The following is a 19222-nucleotide window of genomic DNA, read 5'->3' as shown; positions in this document are numbered from 1 at the left end:
AATTCACATTAATACACAATAAATTTGTGCCAACTTACCTATCCCCCGGCCCTTCACCTTGTGATATTATTGTCATGCCCAAACCTGCTTCACCTCCTGCATATTTTCCTTTAAAATAATATTCACTGGGCTACTCAAGACCAAAATTCTAAATTCCTCCCTCTATCTTCCCCCTCTCATCTAATCAATAATTCCTGTTAATTCCACCTCCTCAGTATCCCACAACAGCTTTCCTCTGCTATCTTCATTTCCACTTTCATCTTTTCCTTCTTCATCTTTTACCTAGACTACTGCAATACCGTCCTCACTAGTCTCAATTCCTAAAGTTTCACCATCCTCATATGGCTACCTTACCACTTACACAGTTCCCACAATTCTAATTCTAATAAGCAAATCTTACATCACTCTTATGAGCAATAGTTTTCAATGGCTCCTACCTGCATAGGGAATAAAATTTAATCTCCATGGCATGGCACACAAAGCCCTCTGTGACGTGGCCCACTGCCTATCAGTGTCTAACACCATTGACCACCACTATCTGATAACACTTTCTGTACCAAACAGTAGAAAGCTACCTAAAATTTCCTGAACACAATGGCCTCTCTCACACGCTTTTATGCATTAAAAAAGGCCATTTCCTCTGCCTGGAATGTCCTCCCTGTGCACTTTAGGAAAGCAATGCCCATTAATGCTTCACCTCTCAATTTAAATACTACCTTCTTTACATAATCTGATTCTACAAAGTAGTCCCTCATTCCTCTAAGTACTTTGTACATTTTCTACTAATACACTTACTGCATTTTAGTACAACAGTTTGTTCTCATCTATCTCCCCTCTCGATGTTTATCTCCTTAGAGATGGAAAATGTCTTTTCATCTTTCAATCCTCAGTACTAAGTACGGTACCTCACACACAGCAGGCACTCAATAATTATCCACTTATTCAGCAAATGAGTTATGAAGGTAGATATGATATATGGAGACATGAAAAAGAATAAGTTCTCCTAAAGTAACTGTGGAAAATGAATAGCTACTTTAGGAATTGTAGGGAATCAGTAATAACAGCAGTGGCCTACATATATTACATACTTATTATGTACCCAGCTTGGGCTAAGCACTGCATACACTATCACAAAAACACTATAGGTAGATGTTATCATGAAACCCATTTTGTAGATGAATAAACAGAGGCAAAAAAAATGTTAAAGAGTTGGCTCAAGGTCACAAAGTGATAAAGCCAAGACTGAGAGAAGTCTATGTTAACCACTATTCTTTTCTATTAAATTATTGCTATTTCTAGGGCTTTGCTATCCTTTATCACTACATAATTGCTCTTCTCTTTCTCTTTCTCCATTTTCTTTTCTCTGTGTTTTTATGCTTTTTTTCTGTGTACTTCTATTTTTCTCCATTTTCTTTCTTCCTTTCCCTTTCTCTTCCTCTAATACTCTCTATTCAGTTTCCAAAATGAACATAACCTATACTAAGCTATACAATCAGATATCTCACCCTGTTGTACCTTCTCTTTTCTTCTTTTGCCAGAGAAGAAACAAGTAAAATATAAAAAGGCAAGGAAAACAAAGTAGCGATACTTAGTGAGGAAGGAGGTGAGTTAGGATTGTATACCTAAAACAGTTTCAAGAAACAGAGAAAACTAGGAACAGACCTTTGAATCTAGCAAAAGAAAGACCTGTGAATATAATTATGGCAACATTTTAGCTAAATCATGGAAGAGAAGGCTGCAAAGAAGAATAATGCTTGGCAAGGAAATGGAAACAGTTGACTACTGAAGACCACTTACTTGAAAAACTTGGTATAAAACAACAGAAAGAACTAAGACCACAGCTAGAAAGGATAGTTGAATCAAAGGGGGGGGCATTATGTTTTGTTTTTTGTTTGTTTAACTATAGAAACATGAGCATGATTAAATGCTAAAGTTAAACCAGTTTGTCTACTGCAGAAAAAGAAACTGTTAACTCTATAATACCAAGGACCTTGTCCATCTTGTTCATAGCCATGACATCCAAGGCTTAGCACACAGTAGATACTCAATAACTATAAATACTATTAGTCTAATCCAAAATAAATCTATAAATTGTAAATAATCCTTTTTCGGTTGCAGTGTTTAAATCTACATCTTTTACCAACTGAATGCTGCATTAAATGTTCATTCATTGTACAAATACTTGTAGAGCACCTACTATGTGTCAGGTACTATCGTAGGCCATGAGAATATAGCAATCAACAACAACAAAAAAAACACCCTTGCTCTAATAGGAGAAACTGAATACACACCACAGATAAGAAAACACAAGATGCCTGAAGTGATGTCCTAAAAAGAAGACTAAAGCACACTCATGAACCATCTAGTGATAATAGGAAGCAAGGGGTAATATTTCATATAGGATGGTCAGGGAGGCCTCTCTGTTTAGGTGATATTTGAATGAGAAGGTGAGCCAGACAAATAAACAAAAAACACTGAAGAGAGATGGGACAATAAGTCCAAAGAACTGAGAAGGGAGAGCACTTGGTGTGTGTGAGGAAGAGAAAGGAAGTCACCACAGCAGAAGAAAAGGAAATGAAGGAAAGAGTAATAGAACCAGCTGTAATATATCCATAATTCATCTATAATGATTATAACAGTACCTAATCATTAATGAAGTCTTTCACACATGAGTAGTTTTTAAACTAAAACACGAGGTGGAAAAACTTAGAAAAATTTCAAATTAATTATCCTGCAAAAATACTGTTTTAATATTTTTCCTTTAAATAAGAAAAGAGTTCTAATTGTTTCAATAATGCAAGCAATAATCTGAAGCACAACATATTATTCTGAGTTTAAAACACTTCACATTAAATTTTGAAAATTTTAATGTTTATGAGTCTCACATATGATACAACACCACCTTCCTCACAGAAAGCAGTATCTTACTCCCTAGATGTGACTTACTTAGTAGACGTGAATATCCTCTGGACAAGTCTGCTCAAATATCCTTTGGACAAAACTCCAGCTGGAGCACTGGTGCTCAATTCTACGAGCTACACGTTAACAGGAATACACATTAGTGTAATACTAATTTTCTGATCATGTCCCTTTCCCTCTTTACCTGCCAATAACTTACTATAGTTTCCATATATACCATAGTACCTACCACAGGTTAATATGCATACTAGAAAACTGATTCCATTGTCAAGACATTTTTCATACTAGCATTTTTAATTTATTAAATGCTAATAAAAAATATTAAAAATAAAAAAATGTTAAACCAACAAAATGTATCTGTATCAGAGATAAAAGAATTTCAGAGTACCTTATACTGGAGGGGCGGGGGAGAGCCGGGTGAAAATCCAAAGGAAGCCAAATTTCTTCTAAGAAATTTTAAAAAATAACTTTAAATTTTTAAACAATGAAACAAAAAAGAAATAGTGAAAAAACAAGCCATATGTGCACTTGAAAAACAGAGAAATTGCCTACAGTATGTAAGCAATTAAAATAAAATGAACAAAACTGCAGCATTAAACATGTTTGAAAATGTGCACATTCAATCCAGCCACGATGGTTACACCCACTCACATTAGTAAAACTGAGACAAAATGGGAAACTAATGAGCTCAGCTGCAGGGGCTTGTTTGTTTTTCAATTTCATCGACTTGCTCAAAACACAAATTCTATTTTACCCTAATGTCTTTTGCTGATATAAAGGGAATCAAATGTTATTAAACAAGAATCAGAATAAGCTCTGAAAATACATAATACAAGCTTCACTTGTTCTAATGCACATCTGATATATTCTGTTTTAACATTTTTGACAGGTTAATGATTTGCCTTCATGTTTAAAGAACACAAATGTTTTGCCAGTGCTATTAAACAGATCATGAGGTTGTGAAAAGAAAATCTTAGAGAAGGAGAAAGGTCTATTTTTTCAAGGTGCCTTGTTAAGCAAATGCCTTGAAGCAAATGGAGGGAGAGGGGAAATACTTAGGTACTAGACCATGACATGCAGAAGGCGTGATTCATTATGAAAGTAGAAATAAAATAAAGCTCACTGATAAAAATAAACATTTTAACAGGAAACTTCTGTTATTTAGAATAAAGAAATAAGTTATTTGAAAACCTTTCAGACTTCAAACCAATATTCCAAATTTTGTGATGACAATGGAAATTTTTTAAAAAACCCTCAAGGCTAAAAAAACCAGAAGCCAAAAGGACAATACAGAAAATGGAAAAAGCAACGTCGACAAAATTAATGTCTGTGAAAAACCAGTTCACCATGCAAAGCAAGGAGCTAGATGCACACAGATATATCTGGTATTCATTTTCAGTTTTAATTGACTATATTTAGTACTGTTTGTTTTGCTCAGATTTGTGCTTGAATTTACTTAGAAAGAAAAGGTTATAAGAAATATTTTCATGAAACTTAACTGAAATTCTGGTTTATTTTTTTAAATAACATTCAATTTCAGGTCTTACTTAGATAATATAAGTCTGATTCCATGACAACAAACCCTACTATAACAGAGATCACTAATCAAAAGTGCCAAACTTCAGTCCATTAGCATTATCATTATCAGCAATAAACAAACAAAACTCTAGCACAACAAAAGAACTGGAGAATCCATTTGAATTTGCTTAAGTTACAGATCATGATCTAGAATTCAGTCAGGTGTTAGTGGCTAATATGTATAAAAAATTTCAGCAGGATTTCTTAGCTCAACTAGAGTTGAAATTTGAAAACGAATCTACTAATAAACAATTTTAAAATATTTGTTCAGTTTACACTACAAAATTTTACTCAAAATAATACCTATCTATACCCAACATCAGCCCTACCTACAACAAACTATGTCTGCAAGTGAACTTGTTTTTCCTCCCAAATGTACTGCCTATTTCCATTAATGATACTACTTATTAGGAGAGGTCCCTATGCTTAAAAATCTCAGCCATCATTTGACTCTTCCCCTTTTTCTTCTCAATCTGTCCATTCCTGACTACTTAGTCACAAAGTCTTAATATCTTTGACATTTGTCTTTACTCGTCTTAATATGAAGACCTTAGTTTAAACATTACCTTTATTAGCAACTGCACCCTAACTGGCCTCTAGTTTCAATTCATGCCAATACATCTTATAAACTCCTACCAGATTAAAGGTGTAAAGGACAGATCATGACACTCTCTACCTCCAAAACTTCTAAGGGATTCCTGCTGCATACAGAACAAAAGTCCATGCTCATTAGCCCATCATCCAAAGTCCTTCTTGAATGGCATCAATCTACCTTTCCAACATCATTTCCCATTATCCCCTTCTATTTCAATGTAGGGGAACCATTCCCTATTGCCAAAGAGAACTAATTGATATATCTTATACCTAGCCTACAATTTGACTTATTCAGTGTCTATGATTAATACATTCCTTATACATGAAAGAATATTCCCCTTAATCAATTCATCTAATTATTCAGGGTACAAATTAAATCTTACCACCTTCATGATGCTGTCTCTGATTTCCCACCTATGTGTAAACTCATCCTCCACTAAACACCGATAGCACGTTGTAAATTTATCATATATTACCTCACACTTTATATCATGACTCTTTATGTAGCAACCTTACCTCTCTTACTAGATTTCTTAATAGTGAAATATCCATGAGGGGAAAATTCCTTAAGGAAAAATAACTGCAGAGTCACGCACATAGTCAGCATTCAAATACCAACATTGTAGTCTACAATGGACTGCATATACAACAGTGGTTGAATAAGATTACAATGGAGCTGAAAAATTCCTAGCCATGTAATGTCATATGTGTGACGTCATAAAGCACAGCATTACTCAGTTATTTGTGATGATGCTGGTGTAAACAAACCTACTGCAAAATATGTTAAGGAAGAGTGTCCAGCTTATCCATGAAGTGATCCTCCCCAAAATAATTTAGACCTTTAAGATAGAAAGCCAAGCATTTGACAAATTAGGCCCGATCCAAAGTGAAAGGGTTGCTGTCTACTTTTAAATTTTTGTATTTTTAAATGATTCCTACCCATCTCCCTAGCAAAATAGTAGTTAATAATAGTTAGCTAATACTGACTGCTTGCAGAGGGCCAGGCCCAATCCCTATCTGTAATTTAATTTTCATAACTTTGTAGGAGTGGTATCATTCTAAACCCATTTAACAGATGAAGAAAGGCACAGAGAGACTTAGTAACATAGAGGGCCCACACTCATGCAACTAATGGCTAGTGTAGACAACAGGAAAACACACTTTGGCACAACAACAAAATCGCCTGAGGATGCATTTCTCAGAGCGTATCCCCGTCCTTAAGTGATGCATGACTATATATGCTGAATGCTTAAATAAATGAGCATACATATTACATTGATAAAGACATATAAAAGTCAATGAAATAGTATGATCCCCTCGGAGCCAGTTAAGCCTGCTTCTGTGCACTGCTTCTGTGGGAATGGCCACAGCTATAGCCTTGATCCCATCCGAGGGGATTTATTGGTAAAACAAAGTCAAATAAAGGACTTGTCTGGGGGAAAAAAAAAATAGGATGATGATAACATACCCAGTAGATAATACATTTCACTAATTTGGAGCTGGACTATAATCTAAATTTAAAGAACCAGTAACTAAGTTTTCAAATTATATTAAATTACCAATATTAATGCCAAAGGAAAAAAAATACCTAATCAACGTTCTCATGTAACATAAAACTCAAATACCAGGACATACTACTATTTATTCTACATATATATTTGCAACTTGTTTTCTAACTGAATGAAGTTGAGAAGAAAGCTGTTGATAGCATATGGAAATAATTTTTTAAAAGTTCTCCCTTACTTTGAATAAGCTTTGGAAATCTTTTTTTCAGTTTCTTCTTTAATGGATTAAGCTCAGGCATTATTTCTGGAACAGCTACATAAAAGTCTACATAAATTTCGTCATCCAAAATCTGAAGATCAAAAGAAAAAAAAGGAGATAACCTTAGGTTATATGAAAAGCTTTATCCTTCTGAAAATAAAGTATAATGCAGTAGTTTCCCTTATAATTCAGAAAACAGACATTAAGCATAATTCTTTTCCTCAAACACAAGGATCATATGAATACACTTACCGATTATGAAAACCATCAGAAGCAAAACATTTTGTTTCCTTTTAAAAATAGCCACATACACTTCAAAAATATATATTTAATGATTTTAATTCTTCCATAGGGTTGTTTTAGGCCAGAGTGTTATAAGCTAGAACACAGCACTGATGTGTACATGGCTCATACAATCCCACAAGTTGAAATGATATTTTCATTCAAACTGAAGAAACAAGTTGAAAATTTTGCAATAGATCATATGTAAAATTAATAACTAACTACTTGCTGCCAAACTTCCTAGCAACCACTAGCTTCCTAAATTTAGAGCACCAAGAAAACTGAAGCTATAATTATTTTCACAAAGAACCGAAACCAAAATTCTCCTTGCTGCTAATAACGAGGAAGCGGGGTAGTCAAAACAAGTTCACTAACAGTTTATTATCTATACTCTACTTCCATTCTCACAGCAAAGGGATTAATATTCAATTGTTAAAAGACATTTTTTTATTAATTTGGGCAAGCACCCAAAATAGTTATTCACTATTACAATGTACTCCACTTAAAAAATTAGTTGATTATAAAATGAAGCAACTTTTTAGAACAATATTGCCTGGCAACACATATTTCACCAATGATTATTTTTGCATGAAATCTTACCACAATATACCATTCAAAGCCTTGGTCTGGGATTACACAGTGAATCCTAAAAGTTTGTAAATCTAGCAAAATTGAGCAGTGATTCTGGAATTCTACTTACCTGTTACTATTGTTTGTTTTTACAAATTATTTACTCCCTACATAACATACTGTGCTCTTCTTAATAATAACAACTTACATTACATGAGCACTTCTTATGTGCCACATATTCTGCTAAATACTTTACATAGTTTAGTTCATCCAGTCTTCCCAACAACCCTAGAAGCAAATACTAGTATTGACCATACATTCCAGATAAGGAAACTGAGGGCTCAGGGAGGACAAGTCAGTCTGTGCAATCACACCAGGCAGAGCCAGAATTCAAACACAGGCAGTGTGATTCCACCAGGGCTCTCAACCCTGGAAATATGAAAGCAGATGCAATTTCGAAATGTCAAAAAACTGTATATGAGATTTCTACTCCAAGACCTTCCAATACTAATTCTATAACATCTTCCTTTAAATTAAATTAAATTTCAAATTATGTTTGAAAGTTATGCTATAAATAACCCTAAGATTACATTTTTGAATAATACAAAGTTGTAGATAGAAATCATACTCCTAAAAGTAAAAACATGAAATTACTTTAAAATCTCTCAGAACCAAGCATATCTGGGATGTTTTAAAATAAAGTGAAATAAACTTAATAAATAAATTTATCTAAGAAATAAATTGTACTTTACACGATGCAAGAGCTAAGTAAAACAAACTAATTTAAAAATACAGAAATGTATTTTAAAAATTGCATCCATGATACTATTTATAAAACTATTGAGTTTACTTCATAAACTGAATACCTTTGAAAAATAACAAGGATAAGCTTTAAAAGATACCATAGAGTAAACTGCAAGAATATACTGGTTATGAGGCCTTGTACAGGTGGCATATTCCCTTTAATCATAGATCACCACTGGGGCCCCTAAAGAGAAATTCTGTACCTGTAATGTTTTATATACCAAATAATTTCAAAATGTACGTGGCTTCCTTATTTGGGTTACTTTTTCAAATAAGTTTCATTTACTGAACTTAAGGCTGCATAACACTTCCTGGTCCATTACCACTTCTTTCTTGAAAAGTAAATATGTAACTTCTTACTCACCTAACACTTGAGAACTGGAGACATGACTATGACATTTCTACAAAATACTCTTGAGCTTGCAAGAAGAAAATAGATGGAAGGCAGTAAAACTTGATAGGAACAGTTAGTTCTCTGACGTTAAGAGACCAAGCTCCACTCTCAAATTCCCAAGCATTTGTAGTATATTTTTTAATAATTAAAAAAGTTTTAGTACTTACTTAAAAATTAAAATTAATAACACATCAGAAAGAACTGGGTACCACCCTCTGACTTTGGCCTACTCTCTTCCTATTTTCCACTACTTCTGCACCCAAAAATCATTCTAGAGACTGTTCTTACAAATCCAGAATCTTCACCAAATTTAGAGTACTTTTGGAGCAAAAAACACTGCTGTATATCCCAAAAGTCAAACCCAGTTAAAAACTTCCCCAAACAGAAATTTGAATATGGGACAAAGAATAAATCTTCAAGTCACTTTTTCCTGTTTCTACCTTCCCCCATCCTCTCCCAAAATTCCACAATCTAAATTATATTTAGAAGAGGAGCTTTTAGACAATGTCAAGGAAAATCTTTTGCATTTTCAGAAATAACTCTGTTCCTCTTCTTCCCACCTCTTAAAATGTTCTTCTTGTTTTCAAATAGGCTGCACAGCTCTTTGCTATTTTCTAACGGCAAGCTACATAATCATATCACTACCATGCTAAGCTTATACCACTCTGAATTCACTCGGGATAAAAGTTAAGAGAGGAACCAAAAGCACCATATTATAGAAGTCAGGTACCGTACTTTATGATCTACTAAGTGAATCACACTTTCACTCCAAGAAAGCAAAACAAATACTTGATCTTTAAAACACTAATAGTGATATCCACATGTGCTACCTTTTAGATTTCATTTTAAATCTCACATTCAAAACCAGAGTCAGGAGGGGACTTCCGGTCAGATGGTGGAATAGATGGTACCCAGCATCACCCTCTCCCACATCAACCAATGAACTGCTATTAAAAAGCAATGACAGCCAAGCTGGGGCCTCTAGAGCTTAGGGGAAGAGGAAGACAGACCTACGGAGTTTACGAAAGCAGGAGAAACCATGATCAGAAAAAGAAAGGACCACTCCAACTGTTTCAAGCCCCTACCACTTTAAGGCTGGCCCTGGTGAGCATATGGAGCAAGAGCTGGTAAAAGCCACAGCTGTGTCCTTCATATGAAGTTTCTTGGAGGTCACTGGGGTGAAGAGGGCCTTGGTGGCTCCCAGGCCAGCAAAACCACTAACAGTGTTCCTGTGGACCCACATAGGAGCGAAGAGCCACAGACAACTGAAAAAAAAAACTATTCAGAGGCTGGTGAGTCACCACAAGGGACTGGCCCATCCCATGGGAAGTGTTTGGAGTGCGGGTGGTGGGGGAGATGGGCCCACCGGGGGAACTTCAGGTACAGCATGCACAGCTGATCTGTCCTCCAATCAGCACAGGCCCACTCAGTGGAGACTGTCAGGAATACAAAACTGCAGGGGGTGCAGTCTGCTGAAAACACTCAGGCCCAGACCAGAGTTTCCACACAACCCAGGTATATCGGACCTCACAAGACCCAGAAGTGCTTATAAGTTCAACAATTAAAACCTGAGCTGCACAAAAAGCCTTCCCCAGAAAATCAGCAGCAAAGCAGCAATTTAGCTCAACCACAGGGCTTAAGTGCTGGTTCCCACAGGAAGTCCCCCCGTTTTAAAAGTAACCAAAGGACAACGAATTAGTTCCAGTGCAGAGTTTAAGTGGTGGGAATAGCAAATAATCCAAAACAGGACTGAAAGAAAAAATAAAAAACCCACAGATCAGAGACAAAGTTCTGATATTAACCAGTAAAGGTATAACACCACCAAAGAACACCTGTAAAACCTAGAAGGATGGGAAGTCTGCCGGGTTCCCAAGCCAGGGTGAGGGCCAAGGGCCTCAGCCACTCTACCCTGATGTCCACATCCAGCCCAGTGATGACCACGGAGCTGCCACGGGAAGTACCCCAGGCTCCTGAGTGGGGCAGGTGTCAGGGCCAAGCGCCTCAGCCACACCCCTTGACATCTGCACCCAGCCCAGCAATGACCACAAAGCTGTCACCAGAAATGCCCTGGGCTAGGGCTGGCCTGTGACTCACTTAGGAGAGTGTGGTGCTGATAACACCAAGGCCACAGGTTCAGATCCCTATATAGGGATGGCTGGTTAGCTCACTTGAAAGAGCATGGTGCTGACAACACCAAGTCAAGGGTTAAGATCCCCTTACCGGTCATCTTTTAAAAATAGTAATAATAACAAAAATAAAGAAATGCCCTAGACTGCTGAGCCAGGGCAGTGTGGGACCAAAGGCCTCAGCCACAACCCCCCAACGTCTGCATCCAGCCCAGAAACGACCACAAAACTGCACCCCAGGCTCCCAAGCCAGGGTGGTGGAGGGCTAATGGCCTCAGCCACCGCCCCCCAACATCTGCATCCAGCACAGCGACAATGGAGCCATTGCCAGAAGATCTGAAAACACTCCCCTGCCAGAATGAGGGGGCGCCACAGGCCTTCACCAAAACCCCCCTTCTTTCTCCTCCTCCCGCTCTGCTGGAATGAGGGGCTCCCCTGCCAGAATGAGGGGGTGCCTTGGGCCTCAACCATAACCCCACTTCTTTCCCTGCCTCCCACTCTACCTCCTCCCTCCCATTTCCCCTCTCCCTGTCCCCCACACTGCTCCACAACATCTTAAAATGTAAATAATAGTAAATTAATTAACAAAACAAAACAAAACCAGAGTCACATTGCCCTTTGCACTCCATTACCGACAAAACTCTCACAGACAAAAAGCAAGCAAAACCCCCAAAACACCACAATATAAATAAGTATAAATAATACCAGATTGTTTGGATAATTTTATCTTAGCTTGAGACTGAAAAAAGTAGGAAAAATTTTCTCTGTTCTATAAAGCCCCACTAGCCATTTATCAAAAGACATGAGCCCCATGGTCATGTTCAAAATGCAATAAAATCAGTGGGTGGCAAAGATAACAGAACAATTTCTATAACTAATGAACATGAAAACACTGTACCTTCTGAATCAGATCAGCTCCTCCTGCAAATGCAGCTCCATTTTCTTCTGCTATTTGAATCTCTGATGCTTTCTACCAAAACACAATTCAAGTCTGCAGATCAATCTTTAATTTTAAACAAATTTAGTCTGCTTTCAAGTATTTTGTCAGAAATAATATCACAGTTCAAAATAAAAATTATGATTTTTAACTGAAAATGCATCAATTTTCAATTAAATGCCTCAGAGATAATATACCAGAACAGTTTAGTTTGTAAGTGACTAAGGTGTTTCTTAACTGACATATGAGGAAATACATCAAAATGGCATATTAGGAACACACCAGGTGGTTCAACCTAAGTCTTCAGTGTTATCAATATGAGAGGTCTTGAAAAAGTACATGGAAAGATTCATATTATCTTTTAATTCCATTTTTCCATAGACATTTTGAAGTACTCCCGTACATCATTTTCCAAAAGTAAAAGATTGAAATATATTAGTTTTGCTAACTAAAATTGAGACATTTTTCAAACTAGTATAGAAGAGGAAAATTTTTTTAATTTAAGAAATCAGAAAACCAAAATTTATACAGGTGTCTGAAAACTTTAAAAGAAAAATAAACAGTATTGTCTTTCTACATATTCCATTTATACCATTTGGTTTTACTATAAAAATGTTTCACTCCCTTAACTACTAAACTTTTGTGGCATTCCAACAGCAACATTCTCTACTTTTCTAGGAAGAAAGTAAGGAGTTTATTCCTTGAGGGTGAGGCAGAGAAGACTCACAAAATGCCTCAAGTTTGAGCTTTAGATGGAGAAGAATTTTTAAAAACTTACAAAACGAATTCATGAACACATTACAAACAAATATTTATAATAAAAAAAGGTCAACAAAGAGCTACATTACTGCATTTGTTACATGCTTGACTTTTTTGACTTTCCAGACTACATATTTTTAAAGCTGTGGCTTCTGAGGCTCCACAGCACTAAGTGGTCCCACTGCCTTAAAATAATCCTATTGTTTGAGGACAGAAGTTTGAGTAGGAAGCAGGAGTCAGGAGAATTAATTCCACACTTCTCTTCAGTTTCTTGTGAGAAATATAATGTGGTGGACTAGTAATGATGAAACTAACGTTCTAGTTTAGCTCTTTCTCAAACTAGTGATATAATGTCAAATAAGTCATCTAACTGCTTTGAGCTTCAAATGAGAAAAATAAGATTAGGTGAATGCTAGCATTCTTCTCTATTCAGTTATTCTAATCATTAATTAATGTGATCTCTAAAAAAAAAATTAAAGGATATAAATAGTTGACAAAAGTTACTCACCCCTGTAAATACAGCAACTTTATTGATTTCTGAAGTGAACGGGTATGGAAAACTAAGAACACTGGCAAATGGCTCCACTTTTTTCTGAATACACAACAAGGGAAAAATAATTACAAAAAGTTCATCTTTTTTATATTTCTAACATTCTATAAAAAACAGAATTGACAGGTTTTGTTTTTAGTGTTTTAATATTACCATATTCTATTAGTCCAGAACTCTTCATTTATTACAATTTAAAGCAGAAGAAATTATATTTCTTTTTGTAAGAAACCATAATAAAAATCAAAATCTCTCTTCCCAGCTCCATATTCCCATAGCTACTATAGCTCTGTCATTCATCATTCTCTCAAATATTAAGAAGTGTGTTTACATATTTATATCTCCCTCCAATACCTAGTACAATGCTTTCCATTTGATGCTATATTGAATTAAATATTTTTAATAAAATGTAATTTCCTGACACCATCAAGGAGGACATGAATACAGCTGTACATACTGAACAACAATACCCAGCTGATCTACTGCTCAGTAGGTCACCCCTAATTGCCATCATTGGCTCTAAACAATCAGGGAATATAAGTATAAACCCTAAATCCAAGAAAGAATGCCAAGTCTGAAAGGCTCTTCTGAGTGGTCTATTTTAAACGACATGGATTGGAAAATCCAAAATAAACGATGGCATGCATTTGAGGCACCCTAATATAGGTACAGATTCTACAGGGTCGCAGAACTAATCTGTTTAGTCATTTTGGCCAAGAACCTATCTAAACCTGAGGCTCAGATCGCTTAGGGAGACTTCACATGAAAACAAGTTCTAGGCTCTCCATAGTTTTGGTGCAGCCTTAAGGTTTGGAAGAAAGAAAAGAGGGATTGTTCCCTAATAAAACTAATTAAAAGATCATATCTTTAAAAAATATATATTTGCGGCAGAAATATCCTCCTGGGGATTTCTTTTCAAACAAGGCACAAATTCTTAAGCATACTTATATCTGCCATGCAATTTTTACTGATTGGCATTCCTTTGCATTAACATGTCACAACTGGTTTCAGTAAATTTTTCGGTGGTAAGCAAACACAATAATAGCATCCCCTGGGGAATAGTGGCTTGCATAAGCACTATATTTAAAACAAAGACATGCCTTATGAAGACAACAGTATCTTTTTGATGTCATTAGTTTACAAGTGGCTTCCATATATGAAATGAAGCTCATGGTCCTAACAAGATATTGTTATGGACTACATTAATGGTTGACTGAGAAAGTGATCATCTAGGACAATACACAATTTTTAAAATAAAAGAACTAATAGTAACACTACGGTAAAAAATAAAAATTGTAACATATGGTACAAAATAAAAATTGTAACTGTTTCTAATAAATGAGAACTAAGAAATGAGACAGAACATTTCAAATCTTAACTCTGTCCCCTACTCTATGACCTTGAACAAGTTACTTCACTTTCTGTGCCTTAGCTTCCTCTTCTGAGACTACAGGATTAACTGAGAAAATTCATGCAAAGCATTTAGCACAGGGGATGGTACATGGAAAGTTTTCAGTAAATGTTGACTGTTGGTATTAATCACATGCATTATTTCATTTAATCCTCACTACAACCATATAAACTAAACATTTTATCTCACTTTATAAAGAGATAGAAAAACCTGAGCTTTGAAGAGGTTAAGCAATAAACTCAAGATCAAAGAGCAAAGAAACTCAAAGTAAAAAAGTGGTGATGGCAGGATTCTGGTCTATACTGTAACCTGACTCGAGAGCCTTAACTGTTAAGCACTGTACTGTAGCTGTACTGCCTCCTCCTAGGTGATCTATTGTTGTTGTTACTGAGGTTGTTAATTTGTATTCAAAACTTACACCTCTAGTTTGACCCAAAACTGACATCCTCAGAATAAAAATTAAAGTATCATTTCTAAAAAAATTTGATTTGCTAAGGGAGAGGCTTGCAAAATTTAGGGCTATAATAGATCTCAATACTAATCTAGTGTTTCTCCTACTTGTAGAGTTTTATAAACAAAAGTCTTCTGTAGAACTCCAACACATAAACAAACAAAGCAGAGAGGCTTTAGTTAAAGCAAGAGTGAGGAGCTTAGAACCCCACCCATGCAAATTTAGTCTCAACCTAGGACTCCAATCTAAATGCCACTGAGCTAATCCAAAGACCTTGTTTACAAAGAAGAAAAATGACACCCAGTCAGTTTAAGTCATTTTCCAAAGTTACAGTAATACCTCAATTTTAACACTACTTTTGCTGAAATTTATACTAGTGACTTTTCAGAGGACTAGGAGATACATGTTCATCAACTCTCCAGTGTTTTCAACATGATATTTCATATTTGGAAAATTAAAAAAACATACCGTCCAGCCACAAAAAAATAAATAAATATTTTTCATGCTAAAGTACAGAAAGAAAACGAGATTTTCTAAGAATTATAGGAGGCGAGGAATTTAAAAATGGAGAAACACCAATTCATACAGCCACTGTTCATAAATAAACTTATTTTAATTGAGTCTACATACCTTCTTCACCAGTGACATATCCAGTGTCAAATCAAGATAAACACCTTGTTTTGGATGAGTAAAGTCCAGAATTTGAAATTTCTTAAGTAAGTGAATAGCTTTCTCCACCTCATATATCTGCCTTGGGTATAAGCGTTTTAAATAGACATCATCCTCAGGTTCATCTTCCATGTAGGGGTATGACTTTATTTTTTCTATCTCATCTTTTTTGTCATCTGATGCTTTTTCTTTGGCACCTTTTTTTGTTTTCTTTGCAGGCCTTAAAAAAGGTAAATTCAAGATCAGTTATATCTAAGTATTCTAAGAGACTTTCATAAAAAGCCAAGGTACAGAAAAAATACCAAAAAATAAAGTTCACTTTAATTCAAAAACACAGATTGCTTTATAGTTTTTCTAATCCAAAAAATATTAAGTGAAGTTTTGTACTGTTTGCAGTAAGTATGAAGTTGAATAAGGCACTGATGCTGCTCTCTAGAAACTTACAGAGAAGAGTAGAAGAGACAAACATGCAAACATCAATTTGACGTAATGTGGTAAGTACGAGGAGAGCATTATCAGAACCTAAAGGAAAAGACACTTATCTCAGTCTAGGAGGTTAGGGAAGAGTTCTAGAAGAGATGACCCCAAAATCAATTCTTGAAAGATAAGGAAGAGTTAGCCTAGGTATATACTCAAAAGAAGTGAAAACTATGTCCACACAAAATCTTGTACACAAATTTTCACAGAAGCGTTATTCACCATAGCGTAAAAAGTAGAAACAACCCAAATGTCCATCAGCTGATGAATGGACACATAAAATGTGGTATATCCATACAATGGAATATTAATCAGCAATAAAAAGGAATGAAGTACTGATACATGCTACAACATATAAGAACCCTAAAAACATGTTAAGTGAAAGAAGCCAGTCATAAGACCACATATTGTATTATTGCATTTATACAAAATCAAGAATGGGCAATCTATAGAGACTGAAAGTAGATTTAGTAGCTGTCAAAGGCTGGGGGAGGGGTTTGCGGGAATGAGGAGTGACTGCTAATGGGCATGAGGTTTGGGGGGAGGGTAATAAAAATGTTCTAAAACTGACTGTGGTGATGTTTGCACAACTGTGTGAATATACTAAAAAACACTGAATTGTATACTTTAAGTGGGTGTACTGTATGGTATATAAGTTATATCTTTAATAAAACTGTTATTAAGAAAAGTTAGGCAAAGAAGCAACATAATAAAAAGTATTGAGGCATGAAATAAAATTGTAGATAAGGGGAGATATTATAAGTTCTATATAACTAGAACAGGGGTTGGCAAACTTTTTCTATAAAGGACCAAATATTAAGTATTTTAGCTTTGTGAGCCATACGGTCTCTGTTGTAATGACTCAACTCTGCCGCAGTAGTAGGAAAGCAACCATAGGCAATACATAAATGAATGAGCATAGCTATGTCCTAATAAAACTTTATTTATGGACACTGAATTTAAATTTCATAATTTTCATGTGTCACAAAATAATACTGTTCTGTTTTCCAATCACTGAAAAATGTAAAAGCCATTTTTAGCTTGTGAACCGTGCAAAAATAGGTGGTAGACTATATTTGGCCCACTGGCCATAGTTGGTTGGCTCTTGAAGGAAAAGGGTGAAACAGAAGGCAGGAAACAGTGGAAGATGAGGTTGGAAAAATCTACATCACAGAGGGCCTCCTCTAGAGGCAATGAGAAACGAGTGAAGAAGAGTAACATCTGTATTGCAGGTAGAGAATTCTGGTTGCAATATAAGGGATGGATCTGAAGCAGAATTGGAGACAATTAAGAAACAATTTCCTGCCTTTCTTCTAAAGCAGATATGAGAGCCTGACCAGAGCAGTGATGATAATAAGACTGGAAAAGATGATAGACTAGAGAAATATTCACAAGGTAAATACCAAAGATAAGGAAAGGAGAAAGAAAAGACTAAAATATTTCTTAGGTTTCTGGCATGACTAGGCAATGAGTAGTCTTTAACTAAAACCAGAAATAAAGAAAGCAAAACAATTCTCTGGTGAGGGTGGTAATCACAGAGATGATTCAGTTTGGGGTAAACAGAGTTTTGGTGTGGAGAGATTGCATCATTGGCCCTAATTCTTTACCCATCTCTATTCAAGCCCCTTTGCTAAGTGACTTTGCAGTTCCTCCTACTAAAGGGGTGGAGTATATTTCCTAGCCCCTTGATTTGACCATATGACTAGTTTTGTTGAAAGAATAAAGCAGAAGTGACAGTTTTCCTGCTCTAAGCTTAGGCCACATGAGGCTTCATATATTTCCACTTTCACGTTTGTACGCCATTTTGATAAGTACATGCCCAAAGGCTAGGAAGGAAGAGAGACATGTGGAAGAGAGTGGTCCCCAAAGAATCCCAGGCTACATTAGAAAATTCTCAGTTTACCTGTAAACTCACAGAGACACTCATCTGAACCCAGCCTAGGTCAGCTGACCTATAGGTGTGTGGGCAATGATAAATAATTGTGGGATAGTCTATTACATAGCAAAAGCTAACAAGGTGCTTACAAAATATGAAAAATACATTCAACAGGTAATTGCAGGTAGGAGTTCGAAGCTAAGAAAAAAAAGACAGAACTAGAGGTGATATAATTTTCTTAGCATTAATTCAAACCACGCCTATACTCTTATAACCATAAAAGTTTAAATTAGTAAAATAGTATACTGGAAAGATATTTGGGTTCTGTGGGAGGCCCCCTAAAAATGTCCATATCCTAATTCCCAGAACCTGTGAATATGTTACTTTACATGGCAAAAAGAACTTTGCAGGTGTGATTAATGTTAAAGACCTTGAAATGGAGAGATTATCCTTGGTTATTCATGTGGGCCCAATCTAATCACATGAGTCCTAAAGTGAAAACCTTTTCCCTTTCCCGGCTGTATCAGACAGAGATGGGAAGATAATATTGGAGAAATTCAAGCAAGACTCAACCTGCCATTGCTTTGAAGATGGAGGAAGGGGGCCTCGAGCCAAGGAATGAAGTGGCCTCCTGAAGCTGGGAATGGCATGGAAATGGATTATTCCCCGGAGCCTCCAGAAAAGAACTGCCATGCTAACACTTGATTTTAGCTCAGTAAGACCCCTGGCTGACTTCTGACTTAAAGAATTGTAAAATTAATTAAAAACTTGTGTTGTTTTAAGCCTTGAAGTTGTGGTAATTTGGTAGCAATAGAAAACAAATATGGGGTCCTATAAATTTTATGTGAAAAGACATGGATGACAGTAAAACAATTTTTTTTAAAGGGGGGCCAAAAAAGGGGGTGCCTCAAAAATCAATCTAACATATAATTAATTCCATTCTCAGTTTTAGCACTCAATAAATTCTTATTACAACCACTAATAATAGTATCCTCCCAGCTAATGAGCAATTCAACAGAATAGCAGATAATGACAATGCTCATCTTTAATGGGACGCAGGTGTC

The 19222-nt window shown here is 35.9% G+C and overlaps 1 protein-coding gene across 1 annotated transcript in view; it reads right to left on the bottom strand.

The window, feature by feature from the left end:
* The window catches only part of MRPL1 (mitochondrial ribosomal protein L1), a 71586-nt gene that overhangs the window by 31247 nt on the left and 21117 nt on the right, over positions 1 to 19222 (bottom strand). The window contains exons 3-6 of the mRNA XM_063108424.1: positions 15767 to 16025; positions 13236 to 13319; positions 11930 to 12001; positions 6835 to 6946 (exon numbers count right to left, since the gene is read on the bottom strand). Coding sequence (XP_062964494.1) covers positions 6835 to 6946; positions 11930 to 12001; positions 13236 to 13319; positions 15767 to 16025 — 527 coding nt within the window. The remainder of the gene's footprint in view (positions 1 to 6834; positions 6947 to 11929; positions 12002 to 13235; positions 13320 to 15766; positions 16026 to 19222) is intronic.

This window comes from Cynocephalus volans, chromosome 9 (assembly GCF_027409185.1).
Source record: "Cynocephalus volans isolate mCynVol1 chromosome 9, mCynVol1.pri, whole genome shotgun sequence".
Lineage (NCBI taxonomy): Eukaryota > Metazoa > Chordata > Mammalia > Dermoptera > Cynocephalidae > Cynocephalus > Cynocephalus volans.
Note: the sequence above shows the minus strand (reverse complement) of the source record. Positions and strands in the feature narration are given on the sequence as shown.